Source organism: Argopecten irradians, chromosome 9 (genome assembly GCF_041381155.1).
Source record: "Argopecten irradians isolate NY chromosome 9, Ai_NY, whole genome shotgun sequence".
Classification (NCBI taxonomy): domain Eukaryota; kingdom Metazoa; phylum Mollusca; class Bivalvia; order Pectinida; family Pectinidae; genus Argopecten; species Argopecten irradians.
The window spans coordinates 40,117,342-40,138,155 of record NC_091142.1 but is presented as its reverse complement, the minus strand read 5'-3'; the positions used below and the strand labels follow the sequence as shown (position 1 = coordinate 40,138,155).

Sequence of the window (20,814 nt, the reverse complement as noted above, 5' to 3'; positions counted from 1 at the left end):
TTATGATTATATCCTGAAAAAGAATGGGATGGGAAAATCTTATCAGTGTGAAAACATTAAAAATTATGAAAAATTATTAGGCTTTTTTCAATTTATTTTTTGTTTGCCTTATATATATATCACAGGGACCTGGCATGATTTTTTTAATTTAATAGTATACATATATATATATTATAGTATCAAGGGTATGAACTCGGCGGTCGAGAAAAACGGACCTATTTTTTTTAAAACCGTGATTATTTTAATAAATGGATTCTATACAACATTAACGGATATCTTACCTTAAAGAGAAATAATTTATCTTTCCATTGAGTGCTTGATGAACAAAATTGGCCAAGTATTGACGAAGTTATGGCTTGATGAATCGGGAAATTTACGAAAAATATGCTAGGTAGACATTTCCCTGTCCGGTCGAAATGTCGTCTCGGCTCTAATGGGTACCTCAAAAACCAAGCCAAAATCACAAAATCTACGCTTGTGGTGGTAAACAGTACCCAGAACTGTGTCCATCCACAATCTCCTTTGGAAGTGTCATGACCCGTTCTTTGTAGAAACTCCATTTAAACATCGTGTAGCTCACTTACTTTAACCGTCACCGCCATGTTCATTTTGTTCTTCGGAACGCTTCTCGAGTTTACACACAAGCACAACATAACATAATTTGCATAATGTAGTCACGATATGTAAAGTCGAGAAGCGTTCCGAAAGAAAAATGAACACGGCGGTGACGGTTAAAGTAAGTGAGCTACACGATGTTTAAATGGAGTTTCTACAAAGTACGAGTCATGACACCTCCAAAGGAGATTGTGCATGATCACAGTTCTGGGTACTGTTTACCACCACAAGGTAGATTTTGTGATTTTGGCTTGGTTTTGAGGTACCCATTAGAGCCGAGACGACATTTCGACCGGACAGGGAAATGTCTACCTAGCATATTTTTCGTAAATTTCCCGATTCATCAAGTCATAACTTCGTCAATACTTGGCCAATTTTGTTCATCAAGCACTCAATGGAAAGATAAATTATTTCTCTTTAAGGTAAGATATCCGTCAATGTTGTATAGAACCCATTTATTAAAATAATCACGGGTTTTAAAAAAAGGTCCGTTTTTCTCGATAGTTGATACCATAATAATATATCTGTATACTGTTAGATTTAAAAAAATCGTGCCGGTCCCTTTTTTAATATATTATTTGGTTCTTTATCCCGTGATTATATCAATTTTACCTGATACACTGTAACTCTTTTATTTCTGTATTTTTTTTAAGTAAACCCGGACTTTTTAGGTTCGCGAACCTAAACAATGCAACGAGCTGATGCATGTTATTTTATATCAATACAGTAGATAGCTACTGAAAGGAAAAAAATATGATCGAAAATATAGGTTTACACCCCACGTAAACTCAATGGATATATTTTTTATATGTAAATATAGTGAAACATTACATCCGCAGTGTTGAGTTTTAAAATTAAATTCTTTCCGGAATTATATAAACAGTTTTCGTCTCGTTTATTATTATGCTAATATAAAACTTCCGCTTATCGATTTATTTCAAGATATCGGACGATCAAATGAAAGACAAAGACCATATATAAACTCCATTCAGTGGAAAACAGTAAGTTTAGACATGTAAAATATTTTCTTTAATTCAATTGACCTTTATTAGGCTAAGTATGTCAAGCAATTTCCCGAAAACGCTATTCATGTTTTCGAAGTGCGACGATAATGTCTGAAAGAAGAAGGGTTCTCGGTGTCCAGAGTCGGCATATATTATACATTCACACATTGATTGGTTGGGACAAAAAGTTAATTCATATCTTATGCATAATGTAACACAACGAGCCATGACATTTACTTTGTAATTAATCTGTTATTAATACACGATGCTACTAGATCTCTATACATAAGTCAAGTCATCATATAATTTTGCATATAACTGTGCACAGTGTTTTCAGTACATCTGTGTACATGTCTGAAGTATGCAGACAGATGTTTTTACGCCCTTGGAGTGCACTATATTTAAACTAGCAATGCACTACATTAAAACTACAGGTAAACTAGTAGCTGAGAAGTGCACAACGTCAAGTCATGTGTGACCACTAAAACACCTACAAATGTACACAGGTAACGGGCAGTGCCATATTGCACACCTGTGTTAGTACTCATGCACTAACCCCTATTGAGATTCCTCCTCAAATAGTGGAGTTATTTTCTCTCAAAATGCATATATATTATGTAATGACATGTATTGAAAACAAAGAACCATCTCATTTTGCAAACGATGTCTTGTTCGATTGCTGTTTTGATCAGCCATTTTGGGAGTCAAAAACATACTCTCAAGGGTCTACTGGATGTTTTGTCCTATTAGTGCACAGGTACAGTACATTATTTTAGGTGACATGTAAAGGTAAAAATACACATTCCTATCGAGTGTTGCAATCATGCAGAAATCAAACCCAGGTCTATGGGGTGAAAAGTCCTCTGTTCTACTGACTGAGCCAAAGAAGCATACCCTTGTCAGCCGAGTCTCAGCATGCTTCTTTGCCTCAGAGTGTCAGAGACTTACCTAACACTATATGTTCAAATCACTGATTGCTCCTCTTATGCTACATGTAGTATCCAATTATACAAATAGCCATAATGTATTAAAAATATACACTTGATGGTATATGTAGTACATGACCATGTTAGCCTTTTGTCTCACAAAAATCTGGTACCACATTGAATTGTTGGTAAATTCAGAAAAAAGTGCTTTATGAATTAAGCACAAGTTGTTTGTATAAGTACATGCAGTGGCTGAGTGATTAAGTTGTCCCAACATATTACCACACTGGGCTCAAGCTACCCATTCGCTTTTTCGTTAATAACAAATCGATCTGGCTAATTGCTAAAATAAATTCATCCTTATTCGCAAAATACGCTAAAGTTTTTCTTCACACACCTGATATCCAATCATGCAGACAAAAGCTTCAAACATAGTTTTTTCAGCTGCATTACTTTCATAGCAAGTCTAAAACAGTTGATAGATTAATCAGTTACTGTACCATATGTTGCTGGGCTGGGTTAAGTCCCAGATGATACAGGTGATATGTTGTTAGAAAATAACGACACAATCCATCTTCTGAGTCATGATGCTTTATTGTCTATATATGTACAAGTGTACATGCGTATATGCCTAGAGTATGTAACACGATAAAACAAGACTCATTAAGTATAAGTTCACATTTCAATAATACCTAATAACATAACATTCATATTAATCATACATACAATGTTCATACAATATCCCTATGTAGCCTACAGTATATCAACATCAGATTCACAATATATATAAATAATATTAGAGTTAATCTCTTTATAAACTCCAGAACAACTATTGTAAATTAGACTTTACACTAATAGATATAGCTTCTGCTATCTATAATAAATACAAGGGTAGACAATCTTTTCCCTCAATAATCTACAATCAGGGGAGCCAATCTGTCTCCTCTATGCCATATAATACCATACAATATCAGGGGAGACAATTCGCCCCCTTCAACAAACTACAGTGTATGTAAGAAAATTTACAAACCATTCTGCTATCTATAATAAATACAAGGTGAGACAATCTTTTCCCTCAATAATCTACAATCAGGGGAGACAATCTGTCTCCTCTATGCCATATAATACCATATAATATCAGGGGGAGACAATTCGCCCCTTTACAAACTATACAATAAATTACGCTAGTCTAAGGGGAGATAATCTACCCACTTAGACACTACAACATACATTTTGTATAACACTATCAATGCATTACTTACATCATATTCTAATACAAATACAAAGATATACACATATAAATACACACCTGGCTATGGGCCGACTCAATTAGGCTTCAATCTTTTAGGTTTACATTTTTATCTTTGGACCAGGGTCCTATACATGAATAAAATACATAATATCACAAAAAGGTCTACAAACTAATAAGATATCTCCATACAAATCACGAATTTTCCATCTCGATGATGGTTATAATAGAGATCAATATATACATATCACATTGTCTATATAAATGGACAATTACTGTTAAATTCGAATACATACTTATGCTTTTACACTTTCAAGTCAATTTAACTTCTTCAAAAATTAATTTTTAATACATTCTGATAATTCTACCAAAATAAGGCAAATGATAGATAATTTACTTTATGAACATTGCACAGGATATACATTATTATTAAGAAATAGAAAAAGAAGACTTGCAGAAGTAGAAGAATTTCCTGTTAGATATATCCAAATTCCACAAAATATCTGAGAGACCAAAACACACCTGCTCTCATTAAACTCTCTCTGTGAACTGCCCAGAGACAAAAGAAAGTTCTCCAAAGATAGAATTTTGGAGGGAAAGTTTGACCAATAAAAACACACATTATTATATCTATAAACCAATAAAATAAAAAAAACCAATCAGCTGACCAGCCAGGTAAGTCACCTGACTGGTACCTACCCACACCTATTATCAAAGAATGTGCTCATCCATCCATGCACTCTCTCATTCCAGGTAATATACAGGTATACAGGACAGTGACATATAGACAGTACTGGGACAACACATACATGTAGTGCAGGGGTGCAGCTTAATGAATAAATATACATAAATACACTAATAATAATTACATACTTAATTAATTACATAATTAATTACCCTGCCACATTCTCCCCCTGCTTAAGGATGTCGTCCCTGGCATCTGCAACTTTTAAAACAAATAATAAAGAATGATAAATCTGAAATTAATAATACGTACATCTTAATTCTTCTGCATACCCGAAGAGAAATAAATTCAGTTAATAGCAGAAATATAATAATATTATTTCTGGACTTCTGAAATAAAAGACGTTTGAAAAATTTGGCAATATTTCTAAATAATCATAATTAAAAAAATGATAAAACAAATTTAATCTGCATCATTATCTGTGATAGCCTTCAGAAGTGCTCGAGTGAGATCACTATGAGCATTCTGGAATTCTCCAGACCTGGCGAGGCTTCTGATGTAGTTACATAGCTCTACTGACCCAATCTGGCTGCTGACTTAGGACATACTGCCCACTCTGCATCCACTTTGTTTGCATCCGTGTCTGGTGACTGGAAAGTTAGTGTGAGCCCAGCCACAAGCCCTTTACCTTTAGGTGTGAGTTTGAATCCTATGTGGGGCAGTTGCAATTGCCAGGTACTGACCTATAGTCAATGGTTTTTAGCTCACCTGGCCCGAAGGGCCGGTGAGCTTATGTCATGGCGCGGCGTCCGTCGGTCCGTCCGTCCGTCGTCTGTCCATCCGTCCGTCAACATTTCCTTTAAATCGCTACTAGTCATAGAGTTCTGCATGGATTGTAACCAAATTTGGCCACAAACATCCTTGGGGGAGGGGAAACAGAACTTGTATAAATTTTGGCTCTGTACCCCCCGGGGCAGGAGGGGCGGGACCTAATAGGGGAAATAGAGGTAAATCCTATAAATCGCTACTTGTCCTAGAGTTCTGCATGGATTGTAACCAAAATTAGCCACAAAAATCCTTGGGAGAAGGGGAACAGAACTTGTATAAATTTTGGCTCTGGTCCCCCGGGGGCAGGAGGGGCGGAGCCCAATACGGGAAATAGAGGTAAATCCTTTAAATCGCTACTTGTCATAGAGTTCTGAATGGAATGTAACCAAATTTGGCCACAACCATCCTTTGGGGAAGGGGAACAGAACTTGTATGAATTTTGGCTCTGCCCCCCTGGGGGCAGGAGGGGCGGGGCCCAATAGGGGTAATAGAGGTAAATCCTTTAAATCGCTACTTGTCATAGAGCTCTGAATGGAATGTAACCAAATTTGGCCACAAACATCCTTTGGGGAAGGGGAACAGAACTTGTATAAATTTTGGCTCTGGTCCCCTGGGGGCAGGAGGGGCGGGGCCCAATAGGGGAAATAGAGGTAAATCCTTTAAATCGCTACTAGTCATAGAGTTCTGAATGGAATGTAACTAAATTTGGCCACAAACATCCTTGGGGGAAGGGGAACAGAACTTGTATAAATTTTGGCTCTGATCCCCCGGGGGCAGGAGGGGCGGGGCCCAATAGGGGAAATAGAGGTAAATCCTTTAAATCGCTACTTGTTGTAGAGTTCTGAATGGAATGTAACTAAATTTGGCCACAAACATCCTTGGGGGAAGGGGAATAAACTTGTATAAATTTTGGCTCTGACCCCCTGGGGGCAGGAGGGGCGGGGCCCAATAGGGGTAATAGAGGTAAATCCTTTAAATCGCTTCTTGTCATAGAGCTCTGAATGGAATGTAACCAAATTAGGCCACAAACATCCTTTGGGGAAGGGGAACAGAACTTGTATAAATTTTGACTCTGGTCCCCAGGGGGCAGGAGGGGCGGGGCCCAATAGGGGAAATAGAGGTAAATCCTTTAAATCGCTACTTGTCATAGAGTTCTGAATGAATGTAACCAAATTTGGCCACAAACATCCTTGGGGGAAGGGGAACAGAACTTGTGTAAATTTTGACTCTGGTCCCCAGGGGGCAGGAGGGGCGGGGCCCAATAGGGGAAATTGAGGTAAATCCTTTAAATCGCTACTAGTCATAGAGTTCTGAATGGAATGTAACCAAATTTGGCCACAAACATCCTTGGGGGAAGGGGAACAGAACTTGTATAAATTTTGGCTCTGGTCCCCCGGGGCAGGAGGGGCGGGGCCCAATAGGGGTAATAGAGGTAAATCCTTTAAATCGCTACTTGTCATAGAGTTCTGAATGGAATGTAACCAAATTTGGCCACAAACATCCTTGGGGAAGGGAACAAACTTGTATAAATTTTGGCTCTGACCCCCGGGGCAGGAGGGGCGGGGCCCAATAGGGGAAATAGAGGTAAATCCTTTAAATCCTACTTGTCTAGAGTCTGAATGAATGTAACCAAATTTGGCCACAAACATCCTTGGGGGAAGGGGAACAGAACTTGTATAAATTTTGGCTCTGATCCCCCGGGGCAGGAGGGGCGGGGCCCAATAGGGGAAATAGAGGTAAATCCTTTAAATCGCTACTTGTCATAGAGTTCTGAATGGAATGTAACCAAATTTGCCACAAACATCCTTGGGGGAAGGGGAACAGAACTTGTATAAATTTTGGCTCTGGTCCCCCGGGGGCAGGAGGGGCGGGGCCCAATAGGGGAAATAGAGGTAAATCCTTTAAATCGCTACTAGTCATAGAGTTCTGAATGGAATGTAACCAAATTTGGCCACAAACATCCTTGGGGGAAGGGGAACAGAACTTGTATAAATTTTGGCTCTGGTCCCCCGGGGGGCAGGAGGGGGGGGGGCCCAATAGGGGAAATAGAGGTAAATCCTTTAAATCGCTACTAGTCATAGAGTTCTGAATGGAATGTAACCAAATTTGGCCACAAACATCCTTGGGGGAGGAGGAACAAACCTTGTATAAATTTTGGCTCTGACCCCCTGGGGCAGGAGGGGCGGGGCCCAATAGGGGAAATAGAGGTAAATCCTTTGAATCTCTACTTGTCCTAGAGCTCTACATGAATTGTAACCAAATTTGGCCACAAACATCCTTGGGGGAAGGGGAACAGAACTTGTATAAATTTTGGCTCTGATCCCCCAGGGGCAGGAGGGGCGGGGCCCAATAGGGGAAATAGAGGTAAATCCTTTAAATCACTACTTGTCATAGAGTTCTGAATGGAATGTAACCAAATTTGGCCACAAACATCCTTGGGGGAAGGGGAACAGAACTTGTATAAATTTTGGCTCTGATCCCCCGGGGGCAGGAGGGGCGGGGCCCAATAGGGGTAATAGAGGTAAATCCTTTAAATCGCTACTAGTCATAGAGTTCTGAATGGAATGTAACCAAATTCTGCCACAAACATCCTTGGGGGAAGGGGAATAGAACTTGTGTAAATTTTGACTCTGGTCCCCAGGGGGCAGGAGGGGCGGGGCCCAATAGGGGTAATAGAGGTAAATCCTTTAAATCGCTACTAGTCATAGAGTTCTGAATGGAATGTAACCAAATTTGGCCACAAACATCCTTGGGGGAGGGGGAACAGACCTTGTATAAATTTTGGCTCTGACTTCCTGGGGGCAGGAGGGGCAGGGCCCAATAGGGGAAATAGAGGTAAATCCTTTAAATCTCTACTTGTCCTAGAGCTCTACATGAATTGTAACCAAATTTGGCCACAAACATCCTTGGGGGAAGGGGAACAGAACTTGTATAAATTTTGGCTCTGATCCCCCAGGGGCAGGAGGGGCGGGGGGCGGGGCCCAATAGGGGAAATAGAGGTTAATCCTTTAAATCACTACTTGTCATAGAGTTCTGAATGGAATGTAACCAAATTTGGCCACAAACATCCTTTGGGGAAGGGGAACAGAACTTGTATAAATTTTGGCTCTGACCCCCCGGGGGCAGGAGGGGCGGGGCCCAATAGGGGAAATAGAGGTAAATCCTTTAAATCGCTACTAGTCATAGAGTTCTGAATGGAATGTAACTAAATTTGGCCACAAACATCCTTGGGGGAAGGGGAACAGAACTTGTATAAATTTTGGCTCTGACCCCCGAGGGCAGGAGGGGCGGGGCCCAATAGGGGAAATAGAGGTAAATCCTTTAAATCGCTACTAGTCATAGAGTTCTGCATGGATTGTAACCAAATTTGGCCACAAACATCCTTGGGGGAAGGGGAACAGAACTTGTATAAATTTTGACTCTGGCCCCCCGAGGGCAGGACGGGTGGGGCCCAATAGGGGAAATAGAGGTAAATCCTATCAATCACTTCTTGTCCTAGAGTTTTGTTTGGATTGTGACCAAATTTGGCCATAAACATCCTTGGAAGAAGGGGAACAGAACTTGTATAAATTTTGGCTCTGACCCCCTGGGGGCGGGAGGGGTGGGGCCCAATAGGGGATTTAGAGGTTAATATTAAAATTCCTTCAGAAAAGAAACAATGAACCTGTATTCAGAACATTACTTGGCATTACAAACCAGGTGAGCGATACAGGCCCTCTGGGCCTCTTGTTCTTTAAGTACTCTGGCTTTCCTCCACCAACAAACCTGGACATCCTTAAATGACCCTGGCTGTTAATGGGACGCTAATCTAACCAAACCATTCCAGTTTGATTTAACACAACGGTAGAGAGTGGATCTGAACCAGCATGCTTGAAATCCTCCAATTTTGGGACAGATACTTTTTTATCCTCTAGAAGTAAACAAGGACACAATTAGAAATTATGTATATATCATCATTTCAAAATAGTATTGTGAACTTTACTTCACCAGCTTTAGATATATTTGGCAGATCTTCATAAATGGCCTGAATTCATTCCCACACAAAACTTCCAAGCACAAAGAAAAACTCCCCCTGAGTCTGATATAAAACACACAATGACATACAATGTACATTTTACTACATGTTTGATGATATGCTATATAGTGGTTACTGTCTAGTATTAAAGAAACAACAAGAAACAACAGTTACACTTATTTCCTGTAATGGTACAGCCATTTCAAACTTTGAAAACAGATTTTTATCACCGATTTGAAAATGAAATCAATTCCTACTACTAGTTGCCTCCCATTAGTTGAGAACTCTAATTGGCTTTAACTTCATTAATAAGCACTGATAAAGGCTGAATAACTGTTTAGTCCTTCTTGTTGATTTTCTGAAAAATGACATTATGTATTTGACCAAACAAACGCCCTTATCCCTATAAAATCACCTCCCCTATTTGAGGCCTCTATTTCACTTACCTTGACATAAATTGGGTCAAATACGGTACATCAATAACATGAGCTAGTAAACACCTATCTACCTACTTATAACCTGTGTGTTTTGAAATGGATATTACTCTTATGAACCAGAAAGTCGAATTAATCATGGAAAACACTAAATAAGAGTCACTACTGCCCTCAATAGTTCATAATAATATGAGTAATCACTACGGGGGGTGGAGGCGCAACGTCCTGGGTTATAGAAAAATTCTTGATGGAACCGGCCGTGGATTCAAAAGAATACAGAGGCCTCACTTGGAATCGAGGTAAATGTATAAAAGAGCGAGTCCAACACGGTAGTTCCTTCCAGTAAGCTGATTTTTTAATCAGATAGTTGTTGACATGCTTCGACTCTAGGCGAGTTCTGAGGGTGACTCGCTTAGAGTCGAAACATGTCAACAATATCTGATTAAAAAATCAGCTTACTGGAAGGAACTACCGTGTTGGACTCGCTCTTTTATGCAATAATATGAATAGTGAGGATTTCACTGACCTTATTGAGTTAAGTATAATACTCTTGTTTAAATACATTATTAGAAGATGATAAAATCAAGATAAATTGTACATAGCAGTGACTGTACAAGATTAATGCATTTACTTTATATCCTGTTGGTACATTGTATATGATTGCAGAATATCAATGCTGACACAAGCTATATATCATGTACATATATATCATGTATACATCATGTACATATATAAATTTATGTCCACTACCTTGGAAAACTGATAAAACAAGCTGTCAATAAACTTTTTCGATAAAAACTAAGGTCTTATAGTACTTGTTTACCTTCAGACTAATTTTCTGTTTTAATTTCCCTGTTAATGTTTATACAGCTTGTAGTATCACATAGAAATCAAATAGTGAAAGTTTCAAATGATTTGTTGATTTTGGTCAATACCTAGGATGTTTACCCACGTGATATCACAGCGGTATCTACAGTCCTGGTCAGGAGTAATTAGTATTTAAACAGTAGATTTTATAACTGGTTCCAATCAATATTGTACTTTTTCCTCAGCCCACTGATGTTGGTCCATACAAAAAGAACAATGTAAAGGTGGTACTACCTTTGTGCTACATAGTACTTTGGAGGTCTTGGAAATGGCACTTGACAACCAACAGTCAATATATATATTTCCATACATGTAGAAAAAATAAAATGACTCGACAAAATTTAAATTTGAAGCGCTTTCACAATGTCCTGACAGCATTTCAGGAATGCTTGTCCATAATAATATACAATGTAGATTGACCATTGGTTGGAGATTCATGCCAAGTCCCTGTGAGAATGGGGTAAAGTCCCTGGGAGAATGGCGTAAAGTCCTTGTGAGAATGGGGTAAAGTCTCTGTGAGAATGGCGTAAAGTCTCTGTGAGAATGGCGTTAAGTCTCTGTGAGAATGGCGTAAAGTGCCTTTGAAATCATTAAAGATGCTCCACTGCTGACAAATGGCATTTTTCACCATCAAAAACAGGAGCAGACGATTTAGTAATTTTCTTCAGTTACAAAAATTACTTATTGTACACTATACCACCATTGAAAAGTTTGAGTTTCTACTTGAAGTTAAAGATATGGAAAATAATTAATTGCATCCCGAAAAAAAATTCTGTGGCACTAAATCCTATATGGAATGAAGTACTGATTGGGCATGCATCAAAGGCGAAATAAGTTATTTTATATTATTTATTTTTGTGTTAATTAGACATGTTTATACACAATTAAACACCAATTATTGTTCAAGTGATGGATATCATTTATGCTCTGATTTAAAGATTTTTATTGAATCTCTCATGGAAATGTGTTGCATAATGTACATTTCATTGCTTTATTATCTTAGAAAAGTGCTGAATTATTCATAATTGTCATATAAATTGTTATATCATAATATTACCTATTTGTTTTAAATGTTGATAACTTCACAAAGAAAAATATCTTTGCGCACTGTAAAGGGATATGCCCTAGTGCAAACAAATAAATTTTGATAATTCAGGTTTTCATAAACCATACTACAATGTAACAGAAATTATGAAATGGATCATTTTTTGTGACATAGATTTAGGGCTGAAACGATTAGTAATTTTTGTATTCGATTATTCGGTCACATGTAATCGATTACTAATCGATTAATCGTTTGAATTGAAGGCAACTATATTTTTTCAACTACTGACTACTGAAAACGTCCGCCATGTTTTGTTATCAACTAATAATAACACCTACCGTATAATATGACAGAGGACATGCCTTACATAATATAAGCTTACCAACAAATAAGAATAGATTTATTGACAAAACAAACGTATTTTATCCCAAATAAGCTCTGAATTCCGTTCCTATATCGTCTTCCGTAACATCGTTTAAATCAAGTCTGCTAACCCGCTGTTTTGACGTGACCTTCACACGTACGACTAATCAACCAAATTTGGATCGCCACGAAGCGACATGACCAAATTTTCGTCAATGAACTTTTTTATTTCCGTGATCAAAAAAATAAAATAAATCAACAACTCTTATATTCAATTAGAATATGAACAAAAACAATCTTTTTTATATGATAAACACATGCAATAGTAAAATTTAAATGTTCAAGATTACTGCTCCTTCCGCTCCCGAGCGTCCCGGCGGCGATTAGGCCTCCGTGACGTAACAACATGGAGTCGATCGCTAGTGAAAATTGGCGAACAGCGTGTTGCAAGCTTTCTCATGACATCCACTTTCATTGATTAATGACTTTAACTTCCACAGAGACGTAATTTAACAAGTATTTCTCACATCATATATGCTTTGTTGAGTTCAAAACATGTACATAAAGAGATGAAACTCCAGTCGGAATGACTTACTCAGAAATCCATGATCTGTCAACGTGTTTAACTTAGTCAGCTTACAATGCACTGGCTATGCATGTTACGATTAACGATTAATAAAATCTTTAATCGATTATCAGCAATTAGCTTCATTAATCTAATCGCCTCCGATTATTCGACTAATCGTTTCAGCCCTACATAGATTCTTGTATTTGTGTTCATAGTTATGCATTCACGTTTAAGGAGCATTCATAAACCATACTGAAAATTCTTCCCCATACAGGTGTTTGGCTATTCAGGGGAACTCAGTGGTGTAACCATGTTTAAAACCCGAAAATTGAAATGGAGGATGGCACCAGTTTGAGTCAGTGATCAAAGTATACATACAATATAAACTTTATTTATTTTATATCGATTGAGAAACAAGTTACACAACTTATATAAATCACTCTAGATGGCCCGGATGTAAGGGCGTGAGGGGTCTTAGTGTGCGAGGAAACCGGAGTGCCCAGGGAAAACCCACATGATCGGGCAGGTGACCCCTGACCTTTTTACGTCCATGTCGGGGATGGAACGCCGGCGGCTAGGTGAAAGTATACATGACATTTTAAAAGAACACCACTAGTCAACAAGTTTTAAAACAGTTGATTGGAATAGGAGAGGGGGTGTTGGCGATATGATATAGTACTACCATTTGTCCATTCTGTCTGGTTGCAAATTTAGGGGATGGGGAAGGTGAGGTTTTTGTCTTACATATCATTTTATAGTCAATGTTGAGAGTAACTTGCTCCAGTCACCACGACCTTTCGAAGAAACAATAAGTCCTTGAGTTTAATTATCTACCACGTCCATGACAAATGTTTTATATACTTTCAGGTTCAGAATGGAGTGGAGAAAAGACCCAGGATTACGTCGCTGTTAGCTAAGAAGTCACGGAAAGCGTCAGAATGGAGCCAAGTGGTCTTGTGGAGGTCAAAACAGAGCAGATTGACGCGTGTACGGACGAGTCTGACCACATAACATCTGTGGTAAATGGACAAATACTAGAACCAGATAAGTATGCTAACTACATTGCTCCAGTTCGACCCGTCTCACGACCTTATTACACACAGACCCATATCGTAGGAGGCAAGAGGAAGAAGTCAAAAGAAAAGAAGCAGTACAACTGTAAAACATGTAAGTTTAAATTCACCAGCAAAATATGGCTTATCAAGCATGAAAAGATGCACGAGAATATGGAGGACAAAGCTAAATTGTACAAATGTAACATTTGTGGGAGAGAACTTTCTCAGAAGGTGAACTATGATGACCACATGGCTGCACATGCCGGACGGAGGCCGTATATATGTGATCAGTGTGGTATGGATTTCACATGGTACCATGCATTTTATCGACACCAACAAAGACACAAGAATGGTAGTAAAGCATTCCCATGTCATCTTTGCCACAGGACCTACAATAACAGCTGGAATCTTTCAAGGCACCTTAAAGAAATTCATTCCTCAAAGCAATCATACAGGTGTGATATTTGTGATGAAGTATTTGAAAAGAAGAATTTGTATGAATATCACATGAGATCACATCGTCGACAGGAACGACAACGAAACACTGTACATTCCATGATTCAAGAGGAACAAGGACTTCATACAGAGAGTTCCGTAATATTTAACACGAAGAGTTCTGGTGAGATTGCAGACTCTACCCTGGCAGATAGAATCTCGGAAAACTCAGAAATAGCCAACACCAATATTTCTTTTGACGATGACTGCTGCCTAGTACAAAATCTATCCGAATTATTTAAGGCAAATGACAAATCTACAGCTGATACTGTATACGTTAATGTAGAAGAAATTCAAGGTAATGAAATCAAATCCTCTAACGACATGATCTTCAAAGCAACAGTAGATAGCAACGCAAAACTATGCCCACAGCCATTCTCGTGCGAGATATGCGGGAAACGTGTTTACAATTTAGGTGCTCATATGCGAATTCATAATGGAGAGAGACCATTCAAATGCTGCATCTGCGATAAAGATTTTGCTCAGCGAGAAGCTCTCAAAGTTCATTACAGATCACATACAGGCGAAAAACCGTACGTCTGTAAAATTTGTGGGAAAGGTTTTGCAACTAAAAGCCGTCAGAAGGACCATGCTCAAGCCCATAAAGGACACAAGCCATACCAATGTGACAAGTGTGATGCTAGATTCTCCTGGAGATGTGCTCTCAGTAGACACAAACGACTTCATTCAACAGGACCAAAAACTTACGCATGTTCAATATGCACTTATGAATGCTGGAGAAAGCATGATCTTGTAAAACACGAAAAGACGCATTTGTATGATCACCATTATATATGTGATTTTGGAGATTGTAGAGCTCGATTTACGAATAAAAAACATTTAAATAAACACAAAAGAGATCACGTATCTCCTACCACACGCTCGTCTTCTCGGAACGGTAGACTAGGTATGATAAATACGGATCAAGCAGCTGATGCCACAGACCAAGCTAAGTCAAACGATAACCTCTCTACTGATACTGTGATAATAAAACAGGAACCGGTAGAGAAGTATACGGACCATAATCTGTATGAAGGTACAGCTAGTATGTATATAACGTCACACGAAGGCCACTTTGAGACATTAGTAACCAACCCAACAAAAGAAATGGTTCCAAACGGCGCACAAATGGAGACGCTTGCAAACAACACAACTCATGAAATGGTTCCAAGCTGTACACAAAAAGAGACATATTTGAACCACATAATACAAGAAACAAATCCGGATTCTGGCAAACTTCCTTATACCAGAGGCAAACGGACGCACTTGAACCAAGATTTGCAGCGTCTGCTAAGCAAGAAACTTTGCGACAGAAAGAAAGCAAAATCTTCCGTCATCAACGGCAGCTCACCGAAACGTTGTTTAAAACCGAAACTTGCAAATGCAATACATAATGGATCTGTGGGTGATCTTGATCTCGAAGGCCTGAAGTGTCATAAACGTCAAGTGACCATTTCAATGGATAAAGAGCAGAGTGAAAGTGGACGCGCAAAAACTTTGGAAAAATTGATGTCTGATGAGAAAATGGTGAACTGTGAAATTTGTGGCAATTCTCTGAGTATGTCTTACTACCATATCCACGTCCGGAAACATTTTGAAGAAATGGCCCACACATGTGAGATATGTAAGAAAGCATTTTCACGAAAAACTGATCTGATAGTACACTCAAGGGTTCATACAAATATCAGACCGTTTCAATGTACTGTTTGTCCTAAAGCGTTCAAAGTTAAAAGTCTATTAGAAGATCATATGAGAGCGCATGACGGCATTAAACCTTACGTCTGTAGTCTATGTGACGCCTCCTTTGCCTGGAGATGTGGGCTACATCGTCATGTGAAGACACATTCCATTACTAAACCATTCAAATGTGACGTCTGTGGGAGGGATTTCCGGCGCCGGACCGACTGGGCGGCTCACAAGGAAAAGAAAACTTGTAAGTTTGTCAAGTCAGTCGTATATAAATGTCATGACTGTCAAGCTGTTTTTGCAAATATGGAAACATTGATGTACCATAATGAGAAATATCACAAAGAAGTATCACCGGAGACATCTACCGAGTCCTCTCTTGACATTTCTCACCAAGTAACCAACGGACTATCTCCAGAAACAGCGGAAATATCTACCGAATCTTCTCTCGACATTTCTCACCCAGTGACCAACGGACTTTCTTCAGATTCCATATTACCAAAATCTATACAGAATATATTAAATGAAAAAATGCAGCTGCAGGATGATCTCGGTATATACATTCAAGTTAATAGAATTGAAACAAAGCCATCGGAAGTAGATAATGTGCAATCTGAAACCTTACCGACTAATCCAGTATTGTTATCAAACATCACATGTATCAATGGAACTAGTCGTGAAGGAGAAAATGAAATCGAAAGTGGAGATAAATCGAACATATTACTGAATGAAGACTCGAACCGAACAATAAAGAAAGAATTTTCTGATAGCGATTCTTTGTTGATTTCTAATGTGGTACGCTGTACCGAATTGAAGAAAGAGTCTTGCGTCACACCAAACATAGTTACCCAACCCTCCGGTCATCAAATTCCATTTGAAAGTGACACAGCAACGTCACCCGTGATCTCTACCGAATTACCCTCTCCGACCGCAGATAGCACGCAAATGAAGACTGATGTAAAAGAAACGGCCAATACTTTAGATGCAGTTGACGAAAAGCTTACGTGTAAGTTATGCGGTAGAGGCTTCATCTCTTCGATAGGTTTAAAAATTCACTTAAGGGTTCATTCGAAAGACGCGATGGACATCTATGCACTGCACTTTCGCCCAGATGAGCTGATGTCAAAGGCCAAAAGGGAAAAAGAAGCAAGGATGTTGAAATACAAGTGTGAAATTTGTGAGAAGACTTTCCCCTTTGCCAGCGGGTTGAGAATCCACATGATGGCTCATACTGGTAGGCTTCCCTACAGCTGTAAAACGTGCGGGAAAAGATTTCCATATCTGGAATCTGTCAAATTACACATGCGGGTTCACACAGGAGAAAGACCTTTCACATGTGACGTCTGTGGGAAATCATTTGCATACCGCCATAACCATGACGACCATTACAGGACGCACACGGGAGACAAGCCATACAAGTGCGATCGTTGTGATTCGTCTTTTGCCTGGAAGAGTGCTTTACACAGACATCACAAGACACATAGTCTGGACAGCCTGGAAATCTGTACTATATGTAAGGCTAAATTCAAAAGTGGGTCACAACTGGTGAGGCATATGAATAGATTCCACAGCAAGCTTGTTTAAACAGACAACATCAGATAACGGCATTGTGTGCAAGCAGAGTTCAGTTTCACGAACAGTCCTTAATGATACGGTATTCCTTAAACTTGAAGGTTTCCATAGTAAAGCATTACAGAAGTTTTAGGAAAAACTCTTAAGAGCCAGCCTTAAAACCTGTAATGCTTTTTTATGGAGACGTTTAAGTTCAGCATTTCATTAAAGTTAAGGAATGTTTGTGACACTGGACCTAGATACTATAATAGTCTCCTGGGTGTGTTTTAACGCATTTTAATTAGAAATTTATTGCTTTAGTCTATTTGACAATTTTATCTAAGACTTGCATATCATTATAGTGATTAACGTCAGGTTTGTGAACGTAACGCCATTTTGCTTCAAAGAAAATACATGTAACGTATTTTTCGCATAACTGATGCCGTAACTAGCATTCAGTATCTACCCGCCAGATCAGACAATCCTAATATGCAGCAAATACAGTTACCTGATCCTTTTAAGATTTGATATAGTCAGTGTTTTCATAAAATATTACCGAGAATCAAGGCCAACAATAAGTTATATATTATCCCTCACTTGTTCCTGTTCAATTACAAATACAAATGAACTTTATGCAATACAGAATTCTGTAGTGTAAGGGTGTTGATTAGATGGCTTCTATTTATTGTAAGTCATGTTGGTGCTTTGATGAGACTCTGTACTCAAAACAGTTTTATTTAAATAATGATTATTATCGGTTACAAAGTCCAAATCAACTCCTGATGCAATCCATATCCCAGTGCTAAAAACAACAATTCCCGGTTATCATCGTCGCCTACCCAGAATTACACTACTAACATTATATGTAATCACACTGCTGATTGTCACCATGTCATATTTCACATAACGCAGGGGATGAAAATAGGTTTTTAATCCCTGTGCTATATTAAAACGTAGCCAGATTGTCGTAAATCTACAATACTGCCTACATTATAACTAGTCAACTCTATATTGCCATAGTCGATTATCTATATTGACACAATTGATATACAATATTTATTCCATGTTAATAGTCATAATAAAAGCTATTTATAATGGTTGTTTATGATAATCTTAATTTATTATTCTCTAAAAATGATTCCATTGAATTATTATCGGCGTTATCGATCGTAACTACGTATTTCATTGTGTTGTTTTGTTACTTTTTTTCTATGCGAGTAAATTATTTTTTAAGTTATTAATGTACGTGTACTTAAATTAGTACATTCAAATGTTCCTCGCCATGAAGGGTTATTGACTTAATAGAGCTGTCCTGGATTCGTGTTATCACTGCGCATCCATATATTTTGTTTTATTACTTTTTTCACAGTGAAATATAAGGTTTTACGGTGAACATAAAAGAGATATTTTCACTCACCTTTGACCAATCGCAATGCACTTTTGACAGTGAAAATACCATTTTGATTGTTACGTCATTAGTTTGTGCACAAAGATGACGTCATATATTTTGTGTAGATATATGACGTTATGCTCACAAAAATACGACTCGTTTCCACCTCACTCGATGAAATAGAATTGGTGTAATTCATCAAGAAACAAAGGATATCCTCTAATTCTTCATGTGATGACAAAATTCTGACAAAATTGAGAGCAATGACCTGAACTCGAAAGGCGTGAAAATTATTAGAATATCGCTAAAATAAGTACACGTACAGTACGTTATTTGCTATTAAGATAGCACGATCTTATTTTATAAAAAAATCTTCTGTTTCATTTTCGTTTGTTTTAAATGTAAGTCCTTTGATTCTGTTTGTATTTTGTATCTTTTTAAAGTTACATGTCTGCCGTACTGTTGGTATTGCAAATACTAAATTGTGTGTATGTGTTTATAGATAAAGTTTGATTATAAAATGTTCATTTAAATAATCTGTTCATGGAAAGTTAATTTTGAGTCTATTTCCACTATATAGTATATACATTATTACTGTGAAAGAAAAGTTTACATTCCTTTATACAATAACTATATGTCTAGTCTTTTTATTGCAGAAGAGAAACGTTTTGGTAGTTGTAAAATTGTTTTCATTGATGTTGCTTTGTTATTATTTTATACGTCGAAGGTAATCATTAGGACTGATAAGTTACAGTATGTATTGTACATGTATCTGACATTATTTCTTACAAGTTTTTGGTAAAGAATTAACTATACATGTGTATTTTAAGGATAATGCAAACTAGCATCGCTGAAAGCATAATATGCAAGTTAGTTTAGTCATTGTTTGAAATACATTAAATCAGTTTTGTCGCTATTGTCAGGTTTTCGTCGGCAATATTTATTTTTGTCCGCAAGAATTTTCACACATGATGTACCTTCATGTAAGATGATAAATATATGTACATATATTTCGATATTTAAATCTATACTAAAACTAATCTCTTCTTAATGGTTTATCTTCTCATTCAGCGGAACTGTAGTTGTGTTTAGTGTTAAAGTTTAAAGCACTTTAAATTTCAATATTTTCATCGTATTAATTAAAGATTACTTTGTTTCTAATTTACTATTTAAGCCAATCATAATGACGTGTTAACGTCATAATAAGATGGCATCATTAACGTGTCAAAGTCAGGATCTCATGACGTCATTAAAATGTAAATGTCAGTATCACATGACGTCATCGATATGTCAAAGTCAGGATCACTTGACGTCATTAATATGTCGAAGTCAGTACCACATGGCGTCATTTATCCTGTGATGTAGAGTGTTTAGTTATTGTTGTTACTATTTTCATTTATTATTTTCTACATATCGCCTCGTTAAAACGAAGATTACTTACCTGGGCCCGGTTGTTACAAAGATGATTAGTTTAATCACACGATTAGTGAAATGTTAATTTCTCATTTGCTTTGAAATTTGTGATGATATCTTCACTAACAATCTAACAACAAACATTAATACCAAAAGAAAATATATATCGATGGCTTAAGATGAGGTTACAACACCAAACATATGCAAGATTTCCTGTCTAATGTACGATAACAGTGGAGATTCATTTCGCTGTTTTGCCGTGTGGCGCAGTGATAGTCAACTACCGCGCGGCATTTAGGACGACGGCGGGAAACATAAAACGACCCGCGTTATGAAAATTAATATTTTATTTATTATAATTAAACAGTTCTGAAGGTGATGATAAGTGTGCTAGTAAACGTATAGTTAATAACTTCTGCGACTCTACAAAATTATTGATCTCGTTTTACATTCCTATTTTAAAAATTAAAAGCCGTTTCGGAAAGGTAGTGGCCCTTTAATTTGTATTACCAGAAATTATTTCATCTTCATTTGAAAATTGCCGTTAAACTGTGACTAACCCACTCACCTTTTAAACAACTGAGCCCTGCTCTTTAAATGAAAACGCATTAAAATAGAGCAATAT

The 20,814-nt window shown here is 37.8% G+C and overlaps 1 protein-coding gene across 1 annotated transcript; it reads left to right on the top strand.

Moving 5' to 3' along the window:
* Positions 1 to 1,529: 1,529 nt before the first annotated feature.
* On the top strand, positions 1,530 to 20,814 carry LOC138332320 (zinc finger protein Xfin-like). The gene is made up of 2 exons (XM_069280371.1): positions 1,530 to 1,616; positions 13,467 to 20,814. The coding sequence occupies exon 2, from the start codon at positions 13,538 to 13,540 to the stop codon at positions 17,417 to 17,419; it is 3,882 nt and encodes a 1,293-aa protein (XP_069136472.1). The 5' UTR covers positions 1,530 to 1,616; positions 13,467 to 13,537; the 3' UTR covers positions 17,420 to 20,814.

Coding starts and splice junctions, on each gene's coding strand:
- LOC138332320 (XM_069280371.1), top strand. CDS start 13,538: ATGGAGCCAAGTGGTCTTGTGGAGGTCAAAACAGAGCAGATTGACGCG.